Source organism: Oncorhynchus mykiss, chromosome 25 (assembly GCF_057628025.1).
Source record: "Oncorhynchus mykiss isolate SJ-2025 chromosome 25, ASM5762802v1, whole genome shotgun sequence".
NCBI lineage: Eukaryota > Metazoa > Chordata > Actinopteri > Salmoniformes > Salmonidae > Oncorhynchus > Oncorhynchus mykiss.
In genome coordinates, this window is record NC_143046.1 from 31427390 (window position 1) to 31450436 (window position 23047).

The following is a 23047-nucleotide window of genomic DNA, read 5'->3' on the forward strand; positions in this document are numbered from 1 at the left end:
GGGTTAAATCCGTCAACAATGAACACTCAACAGACTAGGGTTAAATCCGTCAACAATGAACACTCAACAGACTAGGGTTAAATCCGTCAACAATGAACACTCAACAGACTAGGGTTAAATCCGTCAACAATGAACACTCAACAGCTTGATAGTTCAGCTGAACAGCTGAACAAATGTACATTTAGTAAGCATTTACATACGGCATCTTTTCAGGATGCTGCAAACCACTTAACAGCATTCCTTTTTAGTAAAACACAGGAAGAATTCACAGGGGGTAAATGTCCTATATTGTTTTGGGAATATCCAACACTCTCGGACTGTGTAGCATTTATTGCAGGCCAATGTTTTTACTATTGTAATTTGACAGTTTCTCGTTTTAGTTATTCAAGTAGGTTTTCTAAAACACAACAGACCACATTAAATTGTAACCTGCTGTTGAATACACCGGTTGTAAATCAATCTCTTAAGGTTGAGGTAAATATCAGTTTATTGGTATGCTTATAAGACAGGCATTTTAATTTTTCCTATATAGGCAGATTAACCTTTAGGGCTAAGACTAATACAGTGACTATTGAAATGTTACCCATGTCATACTATTGTCTTATGTACATTATCAAAGCTCCTCGTCCTTGAGGGTACGCAGGTGTCTGGGTAGTCGGCATGAAACCACTGCCTTTTGAGACCACTAATATGCAAAGCCTGGACAAATGAAACTATTGGGAAATCTTCTGCAGTTGAGACGTGATGTCTTGGTGGGCATGTTGAGGGCTTTGTGTGGTCAGCGGTGAGACCTGTGGTAAACAACTTCTTGAGCCAATCGGATGGTGAGGCGGGGTGTTGTCAGGCAAAACCACGACTTAGACGTCCAAGGTCCTTCTCTTGATCTCCTCCACTAGTTTGGCTCTGGACACGTCAATCTGAGAAAACATGGTGTTTTATTCAAGAGTATGTGTGTGTTTAACTGACAGAGATGCTGTGTGTATATGAGAATCTCACCTCCTCTCGGCTGTGGACCGTTCGGAGCTTCACCACCCCGTCCTTGAGCTCCTGCTCCCCCAGGATCGCCACCAGGGGGATCCCAGAGTCCTCACAGTGCTGCAGCTGGCTCAGCAGCTTGGGGTTCTTCTTATACATCACCTCTGCCTGACAACACACACAGTTATATAAAGGTTCCTCTTATGAATAGCCACAGCTCACACTCAGCCGTTTCACCAGTGGAAATCAACTCTACTCACAGTGTCAATCTCAAATCGAACACACACACACACACACCTTGATCCCAGCGTTCCACAGTTCAGCGGTCAGTCGGAGTCTCTCCTCCAGAAGGTTTTTCTGTGCCGAGGCCACCATGACTTGAGTCTCTGTGGTTCGCACCTTCTCTGCCGATGCCTGGGGGAGCCAGACCCCAACACACCAGTCAGCCACACACAGAGTTTCTCTCTGACACATTCATGAACAGACTAGCCTGTGGGGAGAGCTGGCTGTTGACAATGCCCCGTCCCCCTTCCTTACCTCAGCCTTCTGCTCCATGATGGAGAAGACCCTCTCGATGCCGATGCTGACCCCCACACACGGCACCTTCCTGCCCTTGGGGTCGAACATGCCCACCAGGCCGTCGTAGCGCCCACCGCCCGCCACGCTGCCCACGCTCACACCTTCCTCAGCCTTCTCGCCCGCCCCGTTCTGGGCTGCCGCCACTGGGACCGGGCCGGTCTGGGTCAGAATGGCCTCATAAATCACACCTGTGTAGTAGTCCAACCCACGGGCCAGACTCAGGTCAAACACCACCTGGGAGAGGGGGAAGAGAGAAGGGAGGGAAAGGACAGATTAAAAGGTGACAGTAGGAAGGAACACGAGGTGAGGGATTTGGAAAAAAGGACTGCATCCTCAGACTTATTTCAGCTGATCATATCATGACATCTATCTAACCCCTGACCCCCAAAAAAACAATTACTGTTCAATGAGAACTAAATGCCTCTACGGAGTAGGCTGTTGATGGACAGATTTCTATACACGGATTACCTGTCATATCACCTTGGTCACCAGATAACCTGTCACCTCTGACCCCTCACCTTGTCTGTAACCTGGAAGAGCTGCAGGTAGCTGAAGAGCTGCTTCATGTCTGTGAGGCCGGCACACGCCTGCTTGCTCTGTGACATCTTAGCATCCTGCAGCAGGCGCTCAGCTAGGTCCATCCCCCCTGAAACACACACCAATCACAAACAGGGTCAGACCAGGGGAAAGGTCAAAGGTCAGTCTCTCTGTGTGTGTGTGTGTGACCTGTCCTCACCCTGCAAGCTGACATACTGTCCGATCTGATCGGCTGCTTCCTCAGACAGACCCTTCTCCTTCACCATTTCACTCCTCACATCCTCCCAAGACATCTGGGGGGTGGGGTGAAGAGAGAACACAAAGGTGGGAGAGAAAAGCAGGGAGCAGCATAGAAAAGGCGGAGAAAATAATCCTTTATTTAGTTGGTTTGCATATTAAAAAACATTGTTCATGTTTACCATTTAGCATTCCATTTCCTTAACCACATAAGGTTTGGGTTGGGTGCAGTGGGTTTACCTTGTCCAGTTTGTCCACTGTGGAGCAGATGGTGCGGAACTTGTCATCCGGAACTCCACACACTGCAAACATCCCATCTAGAATACGTCTGTCGTTCACCTGCACAGAGAGGATATTACGGCGGGGAGGGGAGTTAGGCCGAGTCTGGCCATACATACAGATCTTCCGTGTATTCCTTGCCTCATATCGCGTCACAGGATGTTTTACCACGGGTGCTGTGTCTCTGACCTACCTTGATGCGGAAGTCTCCCAGCTCCAGCTCACTCAGGATCTCGTGGACGATCTTCAGGCACTCAGCGTCTGGGATCATGGGGTCGTACTGGCCTGCAATGTCAAAATCCTGGGAGGCGGAGAAACACACACTTAGCAAGAAAATGGGTCAAGCGTATCCACAAAGATATGGATGTAGCAGAAAGCAAAAATGATTCCAGTGTTATGGCTGATATGAACGGTTGAACCAGGGTTCGCTCTGACGCTTACACACTGATAGAACTCTCTGTAGCGACCACGGGTCATGGCGGGGTTGTCACGGCGATAGACCTTGGCAATGTGGTAGCGCTTGATGTTGGTGACCTTGTTCATGGCCAGGTAACGGGCGAAAGGCACCTGGGAGGGGGTGGGGTCAAGGACTAGTAGACACCCGATTGGCTCCTAACCTTGTTAAAATCCACCAGTTGGTTCGCTTTCGAGGCATGACCATGAAAAACATAGGGAATTACCTGACCAGCTTGCAGGCTAGCCCACTTAGCAATGTACGCATCAGGACTAATACAAGGATACAGTGAGATCGTATCTAAGGGACAGCAGCTCTCCTCCTTGGTCCTTCAGGTCGTAGATGAGCTTAGAATCCTCACCATACTTTCCTGTCAACGTTTCCTACAAATTGTCAACATAAGCACAAAATCCTGATTTATTACAAATCCACCGGCTAGTTTACAACGTTCTATTCATTGTCAACAGTGTGTGTCTCTCTGTGTGCCTCCCACACACCTTCAGCTCAAAGACGGGTGTGTCGATGTTCTCGGCTCCGTGGCGTTTAAAACAGCTGATGATGGTGTTGAAGACTTTCTCTCTGATGGCCATCTGCTTAGGGTTATAGTCCCTGGTTCCCTGAGAGAGATGGAGGGAGAGAAAGAGTGCATAAGCAAGACATCACCTGCTGATTTGGATTTTCAATAAAAGACTAGTAGTAAACATGTTATGCAGCAAGTTCTCTTCATGATCACCCGCTGCCTGTGAGGAGCACTCTCCATGGTGGCAGTATTTACCTTTGCGGTCTTGAGCGTGAATTGGTGTCTGCTTTCATCTCCTCCAAGCTGAACCTTCAGCTCTAGCAGTTTGGCCACTTCCTCATCAATCTAGGAAAGAAAGACACAAACACAGTTAATGTTCCTCCGAACCTTGGAACAGATCCTCCCCCATCCCACCCTCCAGAGTCAGGGTCCTACCTGAGACACCGTCATCCCAGAGAGGGTGCGTAGAGAGCGGGCACAAAATCCAGACCGACAGCCCACCAACCCCGCATAAAGACGCAGGGACGCCATACCCAGGTTAATCATCCCAGCAGGGGAAAGCAAAACAAAATCAAACGAAAAACAACCAAAATGGCCGTTCAGGAGTGCCGCATCAGAGCAGCAATACAGTCCAATGGCAAAGTCCACCAAGCCATGTTGTCCAATAACCACAGTCCGTGAATGCCAGGTGACGGCAGGGTTATCCAATCCAAACGCAGTGTTATCCAGGAATATCCAGTCGGAGTGTTTGGATTCCAAATGGTGGCGTGTGAGGTAGAGGAAGTAGATGACGGACGGAGATGAAGGTATGACCACAGCAGGGTTGTTGGCATCGAGCAGGAAGAACAGGAGAAAAGTGGTGAGCAACCCTATCACTAGGGAGACGGGCGGGCATGACGCATCATCACAACATGGAGGACAAAACATGAGGCAGGGGTCAATCAAACCAACCTATCACAGCCAAGAATCAAACCAACCAAGTAAATGAAAACGCATACAGATCATCTCTATCCTCACCTGTGTAGTTAGTTAAAGGTGGGGAGAGACGGTCGGAGAAGCTCAACATTCAGCCATTAAAAGGAACCATGAATTTACACAATGAATGACCAGCCCATGCACAGTGACAACTATCCTAAGGGGATTGCATCAGTTTGGATTGATAACTAGCTGTATAATTTGAAGCACTATTATTAACTAACGTGCATAAGAAAAATATAATTCATGATTTACTTTGTAATAGGCATGAAATTCCACTTCTAATTGAACTGACTAGATAATTCATCTAGTCAGTTAACAGACTGTGAACCGGCAAGGCCCGTATTTTGGCATGAGTAGCCAGCTAACGCTAGCTTCGTTCATGACATATGTAGCACGCGTGTCTGTTCATCCCATCACAGTCCCGCTGTACGTACAACCTTTTGGAACATCGTCGTGCTAGGCGTTGAATACTGACCTGTTCTTTGCTTGCTTTTTCTGCCTTTAGTTTCCGCACGACTTCTCCTTGTGTTTTAATCGCCTCTTGTATCTGTGCTTTGTCGGCCATGGTGTCGCATCTAATGCCAGAGACTAGAAGACTATGCTAACGCTTCCTCAAAGACCGGAAGCCGAGAACCCGAGGATATACCTCCACGTACCGCACGGTGGCAGTAGATTTACATTGGTGTTTAACAGAGCGCCGTGAGATGTACATGCCAGATACAGTGCAATAATCGTGTTTAGCAGTAAGACATGGAATGAACAAAGGTTCCGCACAACAGAAAGTTGCAAGTAGTTTCACACTTCTACACTATCAACTTTTTTTTGAACAAATTTGATATCTCAGTATGTATAGGGTGAATTTATACGTTGAAATCAGTAGGGGATGTAGCTCAGTGGTAGAGCGCATGCTTTGCATGTATGAGGCCCCGGGTTCAATCCCCGGCATCTCCACTCCTTTTGATCAAGATCTGTTTTCTGGCAACTATTTTACTTTATTTCAACAAAAATAAGAATATGTAGAGAATAAGAAGAGCTTTAGTTTTTTTTATGATTTAAGGACCACCATTCCCCCAATTTGTTCATGCATTCATTTTTGGGATTTTGTGAAATCATTTGGCAGTATTATTTGTAATCTATGTTCTCAGTGACCCAAGTCAAGACAAGAAAAAATATAAATGGCATCGACTTAATAAATGAATTATGTTATTAAGCTAAGTGAAAGAGGATTTGTGAATAAATGTCAACAGACATTCTGACGCTGAATAGTCAGCTTTCTGCAGTGCTCACTGAGAATGCTTTGATGGGAAACGTGATATATTTTATTGATTATAATGTCTCTCTGAAGGCATGAACATGCCTGCTAGTGGTTAGGTTACGCTTGTAGTTTGTCGGTAATAGTATACCCCCTTTTAGCCTAACACACACACACACACACACGTTTCAAGTTTTAATGTCACATGCACAAGTGCAGTGAAATGTCTTTCTTGCAAGATCTAACCAAACAATACAGTAATCAATAACTATCTAGAAGTAAAAATAACAAGGTATATATCACAGGATATATCAAATTAAGAAATGAGAAGAACATGATTAAGTAAGTAAGCATACTATATACAGTTTATAGGGAGGAGGTCAGAGACCTAGCCGTGTGGTGCCAGGACAACAACCTCTCCCTCAACGTGATCAAGACAAAGGAGATGATTGTGGACTACAGGAAAAAGAGGCCCGGGCACGTCCCCATTCTCATCAACGGGGCTGCAGTGGAGCAGGTTGAGAGCTTCAAGTTGCCTGGTGTCCACATCACCAACAAACTAACATAGTCCAAGCACACCATGACAGTCGTGAAGCGGAAATGACAAAACCTATTCCCCCTCAGGAGACTGAAAAGATAGGGCATGGGTCCTCAGATCCTCAAAAGGTTCTACAGCTGCACCATCGAGAGCTGGTTGCATCACTGCCTGGTATGGCAACTGCTCGGCCTCCGACCGCAAGGCACTACAGAGGGTAGTGCGAACAGCCCAGTACATCACTGGGGCCAAGCTTCGTGCCATCCAGGACCTCTATACCAGGCGGTGTCAGAGGAAGGCCCTAAAAATTGTCAAAGACTCCAGCCACACTAGTCATAGACTGTTCTCTCAGCTACCGCTTGTACCGGAGTGCCAAGTCTAGGTCCAAGAGGCTTCTACCCAGCCTATTTGCATTGCCCCCCCCCCCTCTCCACACCACTGCCACTCTCTGTTGTCATCTATTCATAGTCACTTTAATTAACTCTACCTACATGTACATACTACCTCAACTAACCGGTGACCCCGTACATTGACTCTGTACCGGCACCCCCTGTATATATTGTTATTTTATTTTTTATATATTGTTAAATTGTCACACTACTGGAAGTCGGGTAAGTTGTCACATTGGATTATCAAGAAATAAGAACACAACTAATTCATTGTGAATATTGATTTTAATTTCAAATTCAAAACCAAATTCAACTTCATCAAAGAACTAAAAATAAAAACAATCATGCCTAGAGAATCTGTCAAGTCATGCCTTTCAATCAAAACAATAATATCTGGCAGAGCACACGATAATTAAGTGGCACGGCCACTTTACTATGAACTTTGAAATCGAACATTCTCTGGCGTGCACATAGATCCACGGTAATTGTTGGAATCGGAATGGAATGTAATGCTGCAGATAACTTGCTTAAATGTTTAAAGTCTTAACAAAACAGACGTGGTGTTTAAACACACTAATGCACAGTTTTTTAACAGCCTATATGACTTACATCCGTATCTGACTAATCAGACTCATCTTCAGAGTCACAGTTCTGGCACACATAAATTGCCTGGCCTGAGGTGGAAGCATCATGGGCCCATTTGTTGTATCTCACACACTTCACCCAAGTCTCCTTTGAAAGGATTTGAAAATGGCTTCACACAGACGAGGCAGAAGCACTCCTCTTCATCTGACGATGACTCTTCTACGATTTCTCTTTTTTTAGCTGCCTTCTTGTTCTTTGCAGATTCAGACTTTGACTCCCCCCTTGCTTCCCTTTCTTTGGAAACAGCTTTTTGCTAGATTGTGCCTTATTCTTTCCCCTTTCTAGTGCCTGCTTCACTGGTGTGTCAGAATTGTTTGGCGCCGTTTTCTTCCTTTGCAAGCTGGTTTTCGGGGGCCAGCTTTTGGATTTGGCCGGATGTCCTCTGGAGTTGGTAGTGTGCTGTCAGCAATGGCATTGTTGGGCATGGGTGAGCTGGTGCTAGCATAAGAACTGGGCAGGTCTGTGTCTGAGCTCATGCTAGGCAGGGCTGGAATGGTGCTGAGGCCTGGCAGGTTTGTGCTGGGGCCTGGCAGGGCTGAAATGGTGCTGGGGCCTGGTGGTTGGTGCTGGGGCCTGGTAGGGCTGGAATAGTGCTGGGGCCTGGCAGGACTGGAATGTTGCTGGGGCCTGGCAGGGCAGGGTTGGTGCTGGGGCCTGGCAGGGCAGGGTTGGTGCTGGTGCCTGGCAGGGCAGGGTTGGTGCTGGGGCCTGGTAGGGTTGGGTTCTAAATGGGGCGATCTGTAGGATGGCGCAAACTCGGTTTCCAGAAATACATCCCTGTTGTAAGGTTGTACCCCAGCCACCCTAAAGCCAGCCTGAATGTTCAAGGGGGTTGCAGCCAGAGGATAGGCGATTGTCACAATCCCAGGAATGTCATAAATTGACATTGTCCTCCCGGGATTGTTCCTCATCCAGGCATCACACGCGGTGTTGATGTGCCTCTTTAGCGGCCCGTAGACAGACCTGTCTAAGGGATGAAGCCGATCAGAGCAATGGGATGGCAGCATAATGACAGCATAATTATGCCATTTTCTTTGGCATAATTGAGTCCATCAAAGGACAGATGAGACTTGGTTGTCCAAAAGGAGTAAACACTTCGTATGCTCGACAGAATGTTTCAGGAAGTCAACAAAGTGCTCATATTTCATCCACCCAGAGGGATTTGCCCTTGCCTTGCTGCCAGGTGGCCCATTGATCAGGAAATGATTGCGGAAGTTGACACGGGGGAATATAAAATATGGAGGTATACTATTCCCTGTGGCTGAGAAAGCACAGGCCAGTGTGACAAGGGTTCCCCTTTCAGCGGATGTCAGTGACCCTACTTGTTTGAATCCACATCTGCCCACCACTTTGTCAGGTTTATGGTCACCCAGTTTCATCGACATTCCATATGTCTCCTGGTCCAAATTGATATCTCTGTAGCACTTCTGCTACATTGTCGAAGAAAGAGTTAACATTTTCTCTGTTGAAGCTACTTGCCCTGGCAAGGCTAGTTGCCTCTGGCTTTCTCAGTGACATCGTTGGGTGCCGCTTTAAGAAGCCTGTAAACCACTCCGAGCTGGCCTTTTCTTTTTCTGCCCACATTGCCGCGAACTTAAGCTGGTGTGCCAAAGCAAACAGGTAGGCAAGAGTTCTGACCTCACTTGGCGACAGACCAAAATAAAGGTCAGCTGACCTAGTAACATACTGAACAAGCTGCATCTCCAAATCAGGTGAAAAAACCTGCCGTGGCTTTGTATAGCCAACCACTGTTGTTGGCATGGCTGTCTGACTTTCAACTTCTTCTCTGTGTTGTGCAGGTGAGTGAGGACCCAAAAGCGGTTTAACAAAAACAGAGTATTTTAATGTAGACACAGGGAAGACATAGATCCTCTTCAGATGTAGATAATGGAAAAATAGACAACCCGCAGAGAGGGCGACAAATGAAACAAAAAGTCCTTCTGATAATTACAAAAGAGCCCCCTTCTTAGCAGCAGAGGAGAATAGCTGGGTTAGCGGCGACAGGCTGCAGGTCTCTCTGGGTAGGCGCGGGTCGTAGAGGAACAGTGGTACCTGATCTCACGTAGCATCAGATGAACTGGACACAGTACAAACGACAAGACAGTTAGCTGAGTACAGGATGCACTTGCCAGGCGGATTCCGACAGGACAGGACAAGGGTGAAGCAAACGAGACAATAGTTTGTTTCTGGCATGAGAAACTCAAACGAGAATCTGACAAAGAAAGAAGCAGGAACAGAGAGAGAAATAGAGACCTAATCAGAGGGAAAAAGGGAACAGGTGGGAAGAGGGTGAACGAGGTAGTTAGAGGAGATGAGGAACAGCTGGAGGAGGAGAGAAAGAGCAGGTAACCTAATACGACCAGCAGAGGGAGACAGAGTGAAGAGAAAGAACAGGAACAAGACATAGCATGACAAGACATGACACTCTGGCAACCTTTTGACAATACAGAGTCAGAGTACGGTAATTTATGTCAAAATCCTTCACTGTACTCCTGATTGATTTGTTCTGCAACTTCACCTGCCTCACTGCCTTTAACATTATGCCAGGTGGTGTGCTGCCATTCTGTCTTTCTTTTATAATTTCTACCCATCTTTCCTTCCTTCCTTCCTTCCCTTCCAACTCTATCATCTAGCAGTCAACTCTAGCATCTAGCAGTCAACTCTAGCATTTCAACTCTAGCATATGCAGTCAACTCTAGCATTTCAACTCTAGCATCTAGCAGTCAACTCTAGCATTTCAACTCTAGCATATGCAGTCAACTCTAGCATTTCAAGTCTAGCATCTAGCAGTCAACTCTAGCATCTAGCAGTCAACTCTAGCATTTCAACTCTAGCATATGCATTCAACTCTAGCATTTCAAGTCTAGCATCTAGCATTCAACTCTAGCATTTCAACTCTAGCATTTCAACTCTAGCAGTCGTCTGTGCAACATCAGAGGTTTATGCTTCCCTAACTAGACATCTAGTTAACAGGGGAAAGATAGAGGCACAATAGGGACACTGTGGACTACAAAAAATGTACAAAGACTCCAGTCACCCTAGTCATAGACTGTTCTCTCTGCTACCGCACGGCAAGCGGTACGGCAGTGCCAAGTCTTTGGTCCAAAAGGCTCCTTAACAGCTTTTACCCCCAAGCCATAAGAGTCTATTTACATTCACGGTAAGGTGAATGTATTGTACCTGTTGTATTCGGAGCATGTGACAAATACAATTTGATTCGATTTGATTACCCAGCTAACAGCAGGCCTACAGTCACAGTATGGCTCTGCATTCTCCTCCAAGTGATGTTCCTTATGGAGTTGGCCTCACTTGATGTCAGTTACTGTAAGTCTAATGCCAGTTGTCCTAGAGAGGATGCCAGTCTGTTTCAGCACTGAAATGCCTGTCATATTAGTTTTAGTTTAACTAAAGATTATATACAGTGAAAAATGTAAAAGAATCATATAGTGTCATTTGATGATCTGGTCATTTCAACAACCTTCCCAACCCGGTTCTTGTCATTCGAGCAGACTGGCATCAGGCAATGAACACCCTTCCCACTGGGCACACTGGTTGAATCAGCATGGTTTCCATGTCATTTCAGTGAAATGACGTTGAACCAACGTGGAATAGACGTTGAATCGATGTCTGTGCCCAATGGGTTCCTTCTAGGAGTATGCGACAGGACAATTAACCCAGTAAGAACTCTTATAGCCTTAATGTCGCAGAGTGTAAAAAAAAACAGGACATCTGAAAGATGTCAGTTGTGAGGTATGCCACATGCGGAGTGAACAACAAAGACCCCATGCAATGTAGAGTTCCTAAAAAAGTGCCTCAGTTGCCTGGGGAACCACAAGTTCAGCCCCACAATTGGGGCATTTGCAGATTCCCAGACACACAAGCCCATTCACATATTCAAGCCTATTCCCCATTCCCTGTTTCAGGAGTACAAAATACAGCCTCCATGCGTTAACCATCTCCCCCTCCAGCACATCACCTTTGACCCTGCCCAACCACCACATACATTCATGTGGGTTGGCCCCGTCGTCAAGACAACAGGGGGAACTATTTTCTATTTTCTCCACCTAGTTGGCAGCCAACTACAGATTCAAGGAATTCTAATATAGCCAATGGTGTTAAACCACAGTTGCAAACAGGGTTTTGATGTCCCAATACCTTGGCATTAGGTCTATGAACTGACATAAAAAACAACAATTGACACATCAATCCGTTTGTTTCAATGTAAGCTATTATAGAAAGTATTTGCTACAAGGATGTATTGCAAAATAAAATGGCACTATACTGGGAAAGATGGGTTAATCTGTGGACATTGGAGGTTTGGAGTTAAGATCAGAATGAATGGTGGATTGGCTGCTGTGGGTGAAAATACAGCACTTGAAGAAAGAGGAAATGAGGAATATAGGTATAAGTATTTAACTACAGGTACCGTAGATGTGAATAGAGTGAAATAGCAGTAAGTAGCAGTAGAAGTTTACTACAAATTAGGGTAGGCATTCTAGGGTGGGGGGAAAAAGCCTAGCGAAAAGAAAAATATCACAGAAAAATGGGGTCAGTTGGCGAAGTTGTGATGAGTTGAGGTTCAGAGTGAGGGCTTTAAATGAGCGAAGTGGTGGTGCTAATGTTGCCATTAGGTATATTATCCCTTTTTGTCTCTGCTTTGACAGGTCCTGGTTAAATATTAGGGGCAGATCAGGGGATCAAGTTTTCTTGTAAAAACAGGGAGTCCTAACGTCCTTTTTCAATCAAACCTTTCACCCCCGAGGTGAGAGAGAGAATGGAGGGGGAGAAAGAGGGGTGCATCTATACTGGTGCATCTGGAAAAGCATCTGTTCTCTCTCTCTCTCTCCTTTCTCTCTCTCGATATAAAGTTTCAACAGGTGGTGTTATAGTTATCCTGCATTGTCGCTCAAATCTGCTTATTTTTGTCTCTGTATCTCTCTCTGTCTCCTCTGTTTGGGGTGGCAGGTAGCCTAGAGGTTAGAGCATTGGGCCAGTAACTGAAGGGTTGCTGAATCAAATTCCCGAGCCGACAATGTAAAAATCTGTCGTTCTACCCCTGAACAAGGCAGTTAACCCACTGTTCCCCAGTAGGCTGTCATTGTAAATAATAATTTGTTCATAACTGACTTGCCTAGTTGAAAGAAAAATGGTAATTGGCTTTATTAATCAGTATTATTTCCAGAAGGAGGTCAGTAGGATAGAATAATACCCCTGCAGATAGAGAGTGGGAGCAAGAGAGAAATAGAGAGACAGTTAGCGAGCGAGATCTGTTCAAATCTTTATCTTACATTTTTTTAATCCTTTCGTTAAGAGGATTTAATCAAAATCTAACTAACCCCACTTCCTTACTACACACAGTCAACCGTGGACACTCACACACACAGAGACACAAACAAACACACTATATGTGCTGTCTCACTCTCACTAATTCCACAGAGAGAATCTTTAATTACACATCAAATGTATTTTTATACGCCGTGCCAAACACGATTCTGAGCCTAATTGTTTTATTTAAAAATGTGTTATAGTTTACATACAGTATACAGATATATACTGTGTATAAATATAAATATATACTGTGTATAAATATTACAATTAATTCGGAGTTGGAAAGGATGGATAGCCATATGTGTGGTTTGAGTGACACGCACACAGATTTGTTTTAGTGGTAGTATTGAGGAGACTATTGTGAGAGCTCAGCAACATGGGTGGGGGGGGGGGGGGGGGGTATAGAGTTTGAGGGAGTGAAGGCGGAGTGAGTGGGTTAGCGGTTGGGAAAGGGACACATCTGTTCAGAGTGAGTGAGAGGAGAGAGCGAGAGAGAGAGAGTTCGAAGTCAGGGACGAAGGGTAAGGTAAGCATTGGATAAACTGCACCTTTTTATCAATTTTTGTCTAACTGTCGATCATGAGAATCAACTTGTGTGAGTATGCACTGTTTTTGAGTTTGTGTGTATGCAGTAAAAAGGAATGTTGCACTTTGTTTCCAGTATTGGTGTACAGATGCATTGTAGTAGCTATTAAACATAATATATTTTTCATTTGCAGTATGCTTTTTAGCTAATGTGTTTCTTTGCCATATTGTCTGACAGAGGGTGTTAGAACCATTTGTGCGTGATGAGTGCTTTAGAACGCCAACATGCACTGAACCAGATGGAGGGCCCAAGTCAAGAGTGTGTGTTTGGAACCCAGCATAATTAAAGAATTCCTTCATTAACACCCGCTGGCACTTTCATTACTCAACCACCACATGCCACCCTTCACCCATCGTACTGTATACCTCCCTCCCTCCCTTTCTTTCTGTAGCATACCTCCTCTCTCTCCTAGTCTCCCCTTTACTCTCTCCTTTTATCCTTGAAAGGGAGACGGGGGCACCACTTGTCTTTTATTTCCCCCCTTTCTCCTTCTATCTGTCCCTTGAGAAAAGGACTGAACCCCCATTCCACTTTAATCCCATTACTTTACAACTGTCCTCCATGATCCCTCTATCCTTTCATCCATCCCTCCCTTTTTGTCCCCCCCCCCTTCTTTAACTAAATGACACCCGCTAATTTAATTAAACCACCACATCCTTCTCAGCCCCCCTTACTCCCACCTCCATCCCACACACACTTTCCCTCTTTGAAATGAAATCTTATTGTACACACCCTTCCATATCCTCCCTTATTTACTTTATGCAAATGTTCTTCAATCTCCTGATTAGATATTTCTTGGTTCGTCTCTTATTGAACATGCCTACATGTCCTGTCCAGCTTCATCAACATTTTCATTCATCATTATTGTCAGTATGAATATAATATTGTATCTCTGCATTACATACATATTATTTAAAATGTCTCAATGAGAAAGAGGTAGATTTACTCACTTTTATGCCGAGTAAAAACGAGGGTATACAGTAGAGGCGTCAGTTGGGTCGCCATACTCTAGCTAGCTCAAGACCAAACATGTTACGTGTAATGTAATCATTCCAAACCCGGTTAAAACGCAACAGCTGTTTAAGGTATTCCAAGGCTGGATTTAGGACCATGTGGAGCGTCGCTCGGGGGGCAGCTGCCAGTTTGCGGCCCTTTCTCTCACTTTTAGAAAGCAGAGACCGTGCCAGCTTGCTTTGCCAGTCCGCGGTTTAGGCAGTAGGCCGATTGCTTTGAATTTAATTTCGGCATTTCATCTCGGCCGTGTAAACCTTGTTGTAATCTGATAGCCAGGGGTTAATTGTATTGGGAATTGGGAGGTGAGGGATCCCTCCTTTTTGGTGACCTTTCGCAACCAAAAGCTATTTTATTGCTTTTAAAATGCTGTGATATCTTTGGGTCTAATTGATATTTAGATTAATTTGCCCAGTAGGCTAGTGCAATTTTTGGTATGAAAACCCCCCACAACTGAACAAATTGCTATTTAGAGCATTTCCCCAAAACACATGTCCTGTTTTTAGCTTCAAAGACAATAACAATTGTAGGATATAAAACATGTACATTGTCATACAGTGACAGAATGATAATTGAGATCATGCAAATCAATAATGATTTAGTTGTAGGCCTACTTCTTCATCATCCTCTGCCTGCATCCTTATTCCCTACCTGTAGCCCACCTGCCTCTGGTATAATGCATTTCCACCTCTCACTCTATCAGTCTTGCTTGTCCATTTTGCTCAATTACAATCACATATTCTTACAGATCAATCTTGCTAGCTTAACGTCATTAAATAGTGCTAAGTTATTCAGTGTGGATGTAGTTAAAAAAATATATTTTTATAATAACCACCCAGATAGTGCAATTACTGCGTAGGCAACATAATAATATCAGACAAGCTGGCCCATGGAAAGATGCTGCCCCTTCGTTGGCTACTATGTTGCAATCAATGTTCTCGGAGCTGCCTTGTTGATAGAGAATGTTTCAATATTCTCCGAGACGCCTTGTTAATACAATGTCAAAATATTCGCAGAATGTTTCCCTCCTCTGGTGAATAATGCAAATTAAAAAATGAGCTGGGCGCACACATGAGGAACATTTCTGAATGCAGCGCAACGAGACAATGACACTGTCATGGTACACTGTATCCCTCCCTATGCGCTGTTCCGCAAGGGTGGCTTCATATAGTTTATGACGTGCTGACGTGGTCAGCACATGTGGATTGCCAATTTACAATTGATCCTACCATTTCTAAAGATATGCGTGCCAGTTGTGAATTTCAAATTTGTATTAACTTTTATTTAATCGGGGAAGCTCAATTGAGACCAGGGTCTCCTTTTCAATATAGACGCACTGTAGGCCACCTAACTGTATGTAACCAAAACATTTCTAACGGCCCCACAAACTAAATAATTATATACACTATACATACAAAAGTATATGGACACCCCTTAAAATTAATGGATTTGGCTATTTCAGCCACACCAGTTGCTGACAGGTGTTTAAAATCAAGCACACCGCCATGCAATCTCCACAGACAAACATTGACAGTAGAATGGTCTTACTGAAGAGCTCAGTGACTTTCAACGTGGCACTGTCATAGGATGCTACCTTTCCAACAAGTCAGTTTGTCAAATTTTGACCCTGCTAGAGCTGCCCTTGTCAACTGTAAGTGCTGTTATCGTGAAGTGGAAACGTCTAGGAGCAACAATTGCTCAGCCGCGAAGTGGTAGGCCACACATGCTCACAGAACCGCAGAGTGCTGAAGCCTGTAAAAATCGTCTGTCCTCAGTTGCAAAACACTCACTACCAAGTTCCAAACTGCCCCTGGAAGCAACGTCAGCACATAACGGAGCTTCATAAAATGTGTTTCCATGGCCGAGCAGCCGCACACAAACCTAAGAAAACTATGTGCAATGCCAAGTGTTGGCTGGAGTGGTGTAAAGCTCACCGCCATTGGACTCTGGAGCAGTGAAAACGTGTTCTCTGGAGTGATGAGTGATGACACTTCACCATTTAGCAGTCCGATGGACAAATCTGGGTTTGGCGGATGCCAGGAAAACACTTTCTGCCCAAATGCAGACTGCCAACTGTAAAGTTTGGTGGAGGAGGAATAATGGTCTGGAGCTGTTTTTCATGGTTCGGGCTAGGCCCCTTAGTTCCAGTGAAGGGAAATCTTAACACTACAGCATACAATGACATTCTAGACAATTCTGTGCTTCCAACTTTGTGGAAACAGTTTGGGAAGGCCCTTTCTGTTTCAGCACTGTTCCAACATCTACTGGAAAGCCTTCCCAGAAGAGTAGAGGCTGTTTTAGCCGCAAAGGGGGGACCAACTCCATATTAATGCCCACGAGCAGGAGCGGGGTCCACATACTTTTTATCATGTAGTGTATATTGATATATATATATATACTGTATATATATATTGAACCAACACATATATCATTTTTGGGGGGAGTGGGGGTCAAGGAGGGCGATTATTTCAGATTTAAAAATATATATATATATATATATATATTTCACCTTTATTTAACTAGGTAGGCTAGTTGTGAACAAGTTCTCATTTACAACTGCGACCTGGCCAAGATAAAGCAAAGCAGTGCGACACAAACAACAACACAGAGTTACACATGGAATTAACAAACATACAGTCAATAACACAATAGAGAAATAAAGTCTATATACAGTGTGTGCAAATGAGGTAAGATAAGAGATGTAAGGCAATAAATAGGCCATAGTGGCGAAATAATTACAATTTAGCAATGAATCACTGGAGTGATAGATGTGCAGAAGATGAATGTACAACAGTGATACCGGGGTGCAAAGGAGCAACAAAAAAAAAATAACAGTATGGAGAGGAGGTAGTTGGATGGGCTATTTACAGATGGGCTTTGTACAGGTGCAGTGATCGGTGAGCTGCTCTGATAGCTGGTGCTTAAAGTTAGTGAGAGAGATTTGGGTCTCCGGCTTCAGTGATTTTTGCAATTGGTTCCAGTCATTGGCAGCAGAGAACTGTAAGGAAAGGCGGCCAAATGAGGAATTGGCTTTCGGGGTGACCAGTGAAATATACCTGCTGGGGCGCGTGCTATGGGTGGGTGCTGCCATGGTGACCAGTGAGCTGAGATAAGGCGGGGCTTTACCTAGCAAAGACTTATAGATGACCTGGAGTCAGTGGGTTTGGCGACGAATAAAAAAAAAAATATACTCTTTGAAGAGGTATGGTTTCCGGTGTTTTCAGAAGATTGGCAGGGACTCTGCTGTCCTAGCTTCAGGGGGAAGCTGGTTCCACCATTGGGGTGCCAGGATCGAGGAAAGCTTGGACTGGCCTGAGCGGGAGCTGCTCTCCCGTTGGGGTGAGAGGACCAAGAGAACAGAGGTGGTAGAACGGACTGCTTGGGTTGGGGTGTAGGGTTTGAGCATAGCTTGAAGGTAGGCAGGGGCAGTTCTTCTTGCATGTTTGAAATATTTGTGCCATATGGTGCAAAGCCAAGCTTCGTAGTCATTTAAAGCCTTTAACATAAACTGTGTCAATGTTTTCTTTGGCAACAATAGCATAAAACCAACAATGTAAACCGGTGGTTTCTCCCTCCCATTCCCAGAGCGTTTGACTGGTTTCACGAGCAGTGGCAAAAAGTTCTGAGAGGTCCTGTCACGGCTTACCTTCACTCTTCACCGTCAACCCGACCATGAAGGACGGATGACACCTCATAGACCTTGACCAGTTGCATGGCTGTACTGACCGGAGGCGGTAAATGTTCACTCCAACTTTGTTTCCTCGAGTTTGATTGGAATATGTGAACGCCAGCAGGATGAAGGCAGCGGCGTGGAGTTTTCTCCTCCTGTACGTGTGCGAGCGCATGCAAACCGTGTCCGTGGCCGGGGTCCAAGGCTCAGCAGTTGCCCCAACGGACACAACAGCTTCCACATGCTCTGCTCCTGTTACCCCCACGGACGACGAGACTACTGGAATGGTGGTGAGGGACAATGCAGAGGCGTATAGGTCTTTAACAAGGACGTTTTTATTATTCATGCAGAATGAATTATTTATTTCAGCAAGTTGTTATTTATGATGGCCTAGTGAAAATAGTCAAAGTGAATAGAGAAAATAGGGAATACCAATCCACTAGCAAAGGTAATACATCACATGCCTTGATCTGGTTTTGACTCATTTAGAGCTGCCTTGATGAGCAAGCTTAACTGGGCTCACGTGCATATGGTCATGGACCTTCACAAGATTGGTCTATTGAGTTAGACGCTTTATGTAGACACTATGAAGAGCTGTCGAGTCAACCCCTGCTTTTTACTTATCTGATTTCCACTTAACCTGTGATTTCTCTTTACCCACTCAAAACCACCACCTCTGCTGCTCATGACGTTGTCACATTGTCACAATGAACCCACAACTCTGTAGTTTACAACTGAGTCCTAACTACATGATGCTTCTCAATGCAATATTTTGGTGTCTTGTCCCAGGATTGGCTGACGAGGTATGGCTACCTCCCGCCCTCGGACTCCTCCACTGGACAGCTACAAGCCTGGACAGCTGTCACTCATGCTGTTAGCGCCATGCAAAGGTTTGCAGGCCTAGAGGAGACAGGAGTTGCAGGTGAGAAAATAAGAGGATTGGGGTTGGAGAAATGATGGTGATTGTATCCATCCTTTCTCTCTCTCTCTTTCTCTCTCTCAGATAAGCAGACGCTAGCTCTGATGCGAGCCCCGCGATGTTCACTGCCAGACAAAGGGGAGGAGCCCAAACCACTGGCCAATCAGCTCCAGGAGGGGCAGGGCCTGAGGAGAAAGAGGGCTGTGACAACATGGACAAGAAGGAACATCAACTGGAGGTTCCTTAGACTTCTGCTCATCATCCCTCCAACATACCCTCTTATTCATCAACTTATCCCTCAATTGTCATCCCTACAGCTCTCTCATCCTCCCTAGTAATGCTTCTCTCATTTTCTCTCTCTCTCTCTCTCTCTCTCCCTACCTCGCTCTCTTTCTTTCTCTCAAATAAATGTCCCTAGGTTGCGTTCATACCCCACCTCTTCCTCCCTCTCCCGCGAGACGATTCGCTCTCTGGTGTTCTACGCCCTGAGGGTGTGGGCAGAGCCAACCCCGCTGGAGTTCCACGAGGTCAGTCTCTTTCCCAAGACGTTCCTTTTTGTGATAGTTGAATACAAAGATTACCCCTCTTGCACTCTCTTTCTCTCCCCTCCCCCTCTGACCTCACTGCCTGTTTCTCCTGTTGCCAGGTGGGAGGCCCAGAAGGGGCGGATCTGCAGGTGGACTTCCTCCACGGTTTCCATGGTGACGGCTACCCCTTCGATGGTGCAGGAGGAGCTGTTGGCCACGCCTTCTTCCCTTCTGACCTCGCCAGAGCGGGCGGTGTACACCTTGATGCCGAGGAGGAGTGGGTGTTCCGCCAGCCAGGTGAGTGATAGCCAGAAGACCCAGAGACAGAAAAAAGAGCTACTGGGGGTTCAAGAGCCCAATACCAAACCAAACACTAGCCCTTATCCCTAGGAACTTCCTGTAGATCTGAACGTTTAAAGCAAGTATTTGCATTACTGTGATAGTTCTGTGCAGCCCTCTGGTAAGTTAGGTAGAATTCATGGTCAACTCTCCACTGTTTAATCATCCCGAAGTTTACAATAGTAAGGGGTTCAATTTGGAAAATATTATTGACACACATTTTTGGAATATTATGTACACAGACAAGACACTACTAACATTCCCCCTAAACTGAAACTTTACACCTCCCCAGCCTCTGAGGGAACGGACTTGTTCACCGTGCTGGTGCATGAATTTGGCCACGCCCTGGGTTTGTCCCACTCATCTGCCAGGCGCTCTGTGATGAGACCTTACTACCAGGGTCCCGTAGGAGACCCTCTAAACTACCGCCTGGGCCCCAACGACCTGGAGCTCATCACCAGGCTCTATGGTCAGTCTGTGTGTTTGTGTTTATTATCACTTGTCCACTTCATGTGGTTGTGTCCTCCTGTTGTTGTACTGAGTTCTGAAAGGAAGGTGTTTTGACAGGTAATAGAAATCAACTCATGGTCACAGACGTTCCTCGGTTGGTTCCTGAACCTCAGCTACAGCATCGCGATGGACATGGACACCGACACAGGTACTGACACACTACAGACACAGGTACTGACAGGTTAACAAAAGTGGATAAGGGGCAGCCATTCATCCAATAACTATCTTTTCCATCTCTGCATCTCTCCCTCCCTCTCATCCTCTCTGTTGCTCTCTCCTTCTCTTTCAGCCATTCTGTAGACCGCTGTAACACTAGCTTTGATGCAGTGGCCAAGATTAGGGGAGAGACGTTCTTCTTTAAAGGTGAGTGTGGTGTAGGTAGTCTCCCTATTGGTTGGACTATTTCCCCTAGCCTCCTGTTTTAAACTACGGGCATGATCGCCCCCTGGTGGATGTACCCACAACTGCAGGACTTTGTATTGAATTCCTCTCTGCCTCACTTCACATCTCTTTAACTGTATCTGTCCTTCACCCAATACTCCCCTGACTATCCTGCCTTATTCCTCTCTATTCCCCCCGCCCCCCTCTCTGGCAGGGCTGAGTATTTGGAGGGTCAGTACTGGGGGGCTGGTGTCGGGCCGGGGGGCCTCGGTGAGGAGGCTGTGGGGGGGTCTGCCCCCTAACCTGCCCCCCCTGCAGGCTGTGTTGGAGAGACACTCAGACCATGCCATCATATTCATCACTGGTAGGTAACCTCTGACTCCAGTCACCCCACACACTACGATGTTGGAAAATGCTGTGAAATTGTGAAAACTATAATAAGACCATTTTCATAGTAAGAGCTGTTTGAAAAAAAAACACCTGACATTTCTGCCTGTTTTGATGGGATGGAGTTTTGGCCTGCCTGGTGACATCTTCATGTGGTAAATTAGTTAATAGACCAATAAGAAAGACAGTTCCAAACTTCTCTACCAATAAAGACCTCATTTTCAGTTTTACCCTCCCCTCTACCAGACAGTCGAAGCAAAATTCTTGCTTGAATCCCATTTTAATTTAAAACAATCACAGTAATTGTTACCCAGAAATGATTTGATATTGAGAAAAAAAACACTGCATTGGACCTTTAACAACAGAGGAGAATTAGTGCTGTTCAACGGACTAAACTATGCTCTTGATTCTAGTTTCTCATCATATACTCTATGTGAATCAATTATAAACCAGACACAACCTTGAGGACACTCTTCATTGCCTCTTTCCATTTTGTTTTGTAGAGTCCCAGTTTTGGCTGTTCAATGACCTCTCTCTCCAGGAGGGCTACCCCCGCCCACTCTCAGCTCTGAGGAAATGGGGAGAGACAGAAGGAAAGGGAGGAGGAGAGGAAGAAGAGGTGGAGCAGGGCCTGATGTGGGATCCAAAGGAAGGACCCGTGTGGGGGGAGATTGGAGAGGGAGAAGCAGGAGGAGGAGAGGAAGAGGAGAGTAACACCTGGGCTGACCTTATCAGAGGAGGAGTGAATGGGATTACCACTGAGAGAGACGGTGAGTGTGCGAGGAAGAAATAGAGGGAGAAAGAGAGAGTGCATGAGAGAGAAAGTGAGTGAGAGATGAACGAGGAGAACAGACTGAGATTCTATGAGAGTGACACTATGAAAGATTATATGCGTGAGAGACACCACACGTAATGTACAATACATGTGTGAGTCTGTTTATATCAACAGACATTAAGCCCCCTCCTATACCACTTCCTCAGGCTCCGTCTACCTCTTCAAAGGAGATTCCTATTGGAAGTTCCCCTACCCAGGCTCTGCCCCGGAGGCAGGATATCCCCGATCCCTGGCCACCGATTGGTTGGACTGCCCTCACCCCTCCGCACCTGTCCTAGACGACCTATCGCTCTCTCTGCATCCCCCTACTGGACGGCAGGAGCTCCGTGAGAGGGGGAGAGAAGAGAGGGGAGGCCAGAGGAAGGGCCTGGACAGACACAGAGACATAGAAAGAGAGGGACTGGAGAACTGGCCATGCTCTTGCTTGAATGGAGCAACAGGAGGCAGCACGAGTGTGACATTGTTCATAAGTGCCCTGCTATTGACTCTCTTCCCACTGATAACCGTGTGATGTTGGGCTACGTCCCAATATTCTACGATGGCCTCCCCCCTCTCAACCCCGTCTGTCCCATGGCTACGTCCCAATACTCTACGATGGCCTCCCACCTCTCACCCCCTTCTATCGCATGGCTACGTCCCATAACTACAATGGCATCCTCCTCTCACCCCATTCTTGGCAAGCCAGAGGTTGTGGCTGCCGTTGTCAATGGTGCTAGGCCCTTTCTCACCTTCCTCTATGACAAAGTTTTCCATTCACCCTTACAATCCATTCCACATACCTACACTTAGGGCTGTGGTATAGGGGTTACGGGTTAGGGGAAGTACTGAATTTTGGACACAACGACGAAGTCCCTCCACACTAAAGGAGGAATGTTTGTCCTGGACATTTGGATATTTGAATCCGTCTCTGTCTATCTGTGAAATGTATCCCTTTGCACCTTGTTGTATAGCCAAAGCTCAATGATTGTGTAATTATGGCCAATTTCAGAAAATGTTATCTAACGAAATAAAATAAAACATTGTCTTCAGTGTGCAGATGTCTAATTTATATTTGATACTAAAAGCAATAAGAGTAAGTCAATGTTTGGTTTATAGTTCACCGTCAAAACATGTCTCTTGGGGTGTTGCCCTATAGAGCCCCTGACCAAACCAAACAAACAATAAATAATTGATA

At 45.6% G+C, this 23047-nt stretch overlaps 2 protein-coding genes and 1 non-coding gene across 5 annotated transcripts; 2 read left to right on the forward strand and 1 right to left on the reverse strand.

Annotated features, from left to right (window-relative positions):
- Positions 1-469: 469 nt before the first annotated feature.
- hars (histidyl-tRNA synthetase) lies at positions 470-5204 on the reverse strand. Of its 2 annotated transcripts, XM_021583923.3 has the most exons (14): positions 5035-5201; positions 4017-4456; positions 3837-3926; positions 3559-3678; positions 3349-3444; positions 3049-3174; positions 2801-2908; positions 2569-2667; positions 2291-2384; positions 2073-2200; positions 1513-1788; positions 1273-1389; positions 997-1143; positions 470-917 (listed from the first exon to the last, which is right to left on the reverse strand). In XM_021583923.3, exons 2-14 carry the CDS (start codon positions 4125-4127, stop codon positions 858-860), a joined length of 1572 nt encoding a protein of 523 aa, XP_021439598.1. In that variant the 5' UTR covers positions 4128-4456; positions 5035-5201; the 3' UTR covers positions 470-857. The 2 variants fall into 2 exon arrangements, with proteins under 2 accessions (XP_021439598.1, XP_021439599.1); XM_021583924.3 differs by lacking the exon at positions 4017-4456 and having other exon boundaries at positions 5035-5204.
- Positions 5205-5438: 234 nt separating this feature from the next.
- trnaa-ugc (transfer RNA alanine (anticodon UGC)) lies at positions 5439-5510 on the forward strand. Its single transcript has one exon. It is a non-coding gene; the product is annotated as a tRNA-Ala (tRNA).
- A 7543-nt stretch (positions 5511-13053) lies between these two features.
- mmp17b (matrix metallopeptidase 17b) lies at positions 13054-22897 on the forward strand. Of its 2 annotated transcripts, none has more exons than XM_021583925.3 (12): positions 13054-13234; positions 17891-18265; positions 18765-18897; positions 18979-19132; positions 19313-19421; positions 19541-19718; positions 20053-20229; positions 20328-20418; positions 20560-20633; positions 20866-21015; positions 21542-21808; positions 22020-22897. In XM_021583925.3, exons 2-12 carry the CDS (start codon positions 18101-18103, stop codon positions 22382-22384), a joined length of 1863 nt encoding a protein of 620 aa, XP_021439600.3. In that variant the 5' UTR covers positions 13054-13234; positions 17891-18100; the 3' UTR covers positions 22385-22897. The 2 variants fall into 2 exon arrangements, with proteins under 2 accessions (XP_021439600.3, XP_021439601.3); XM_021583926.3 differs by having other exon boundaries at positions 13175-13229.
- Positions 22898-23047: the final 150 nt, after the last annotated feature.

Coding starts and splice junctions, on each gene's coding strand:
- hars (XM_021583923.3), bottom strand. CDS start 4,127: ATGATTAACCTGGGTATGGCGTCCCTGCGTCTTTATGCGGGGTTGGTG. Junction 2,909..3,048: donor ACAGAGAGTTCTATCAGTGT/GTAAGCGTCAGA, acceptor TCCGCCTCCCAG/GATTTTGACATTGCAGGCCA. Junction 1,144..1,272: donor TGTGGAACGCTGGGATCAAG/GTGTGTGTGTGT, acceptor GTGTGTTGTCAG/GCAGAGGTGATGTATAAGAA.
- mmp17b (XM_021583925.3), top strand. CDS start 18,101: ATGAAGGCAGCGGCGTGGAGTTTTCTCCTCCTGTACGTGTGCGAGCGC. Junction 19,133..19,312: donor AGAAGGAACATCAACTGGAG/GTTCCTTAGACT, acceptor AAATGTCCCTAG/GTTGCGTTCATACCCCACCT. Junction 19,719..20,052: donor GTGGGTGTTCCGCCAGCCAG/GTGAGTGATAGC, acceptor ACACCTCCCCAG/CCTCTGAGGGAACGGACTTG.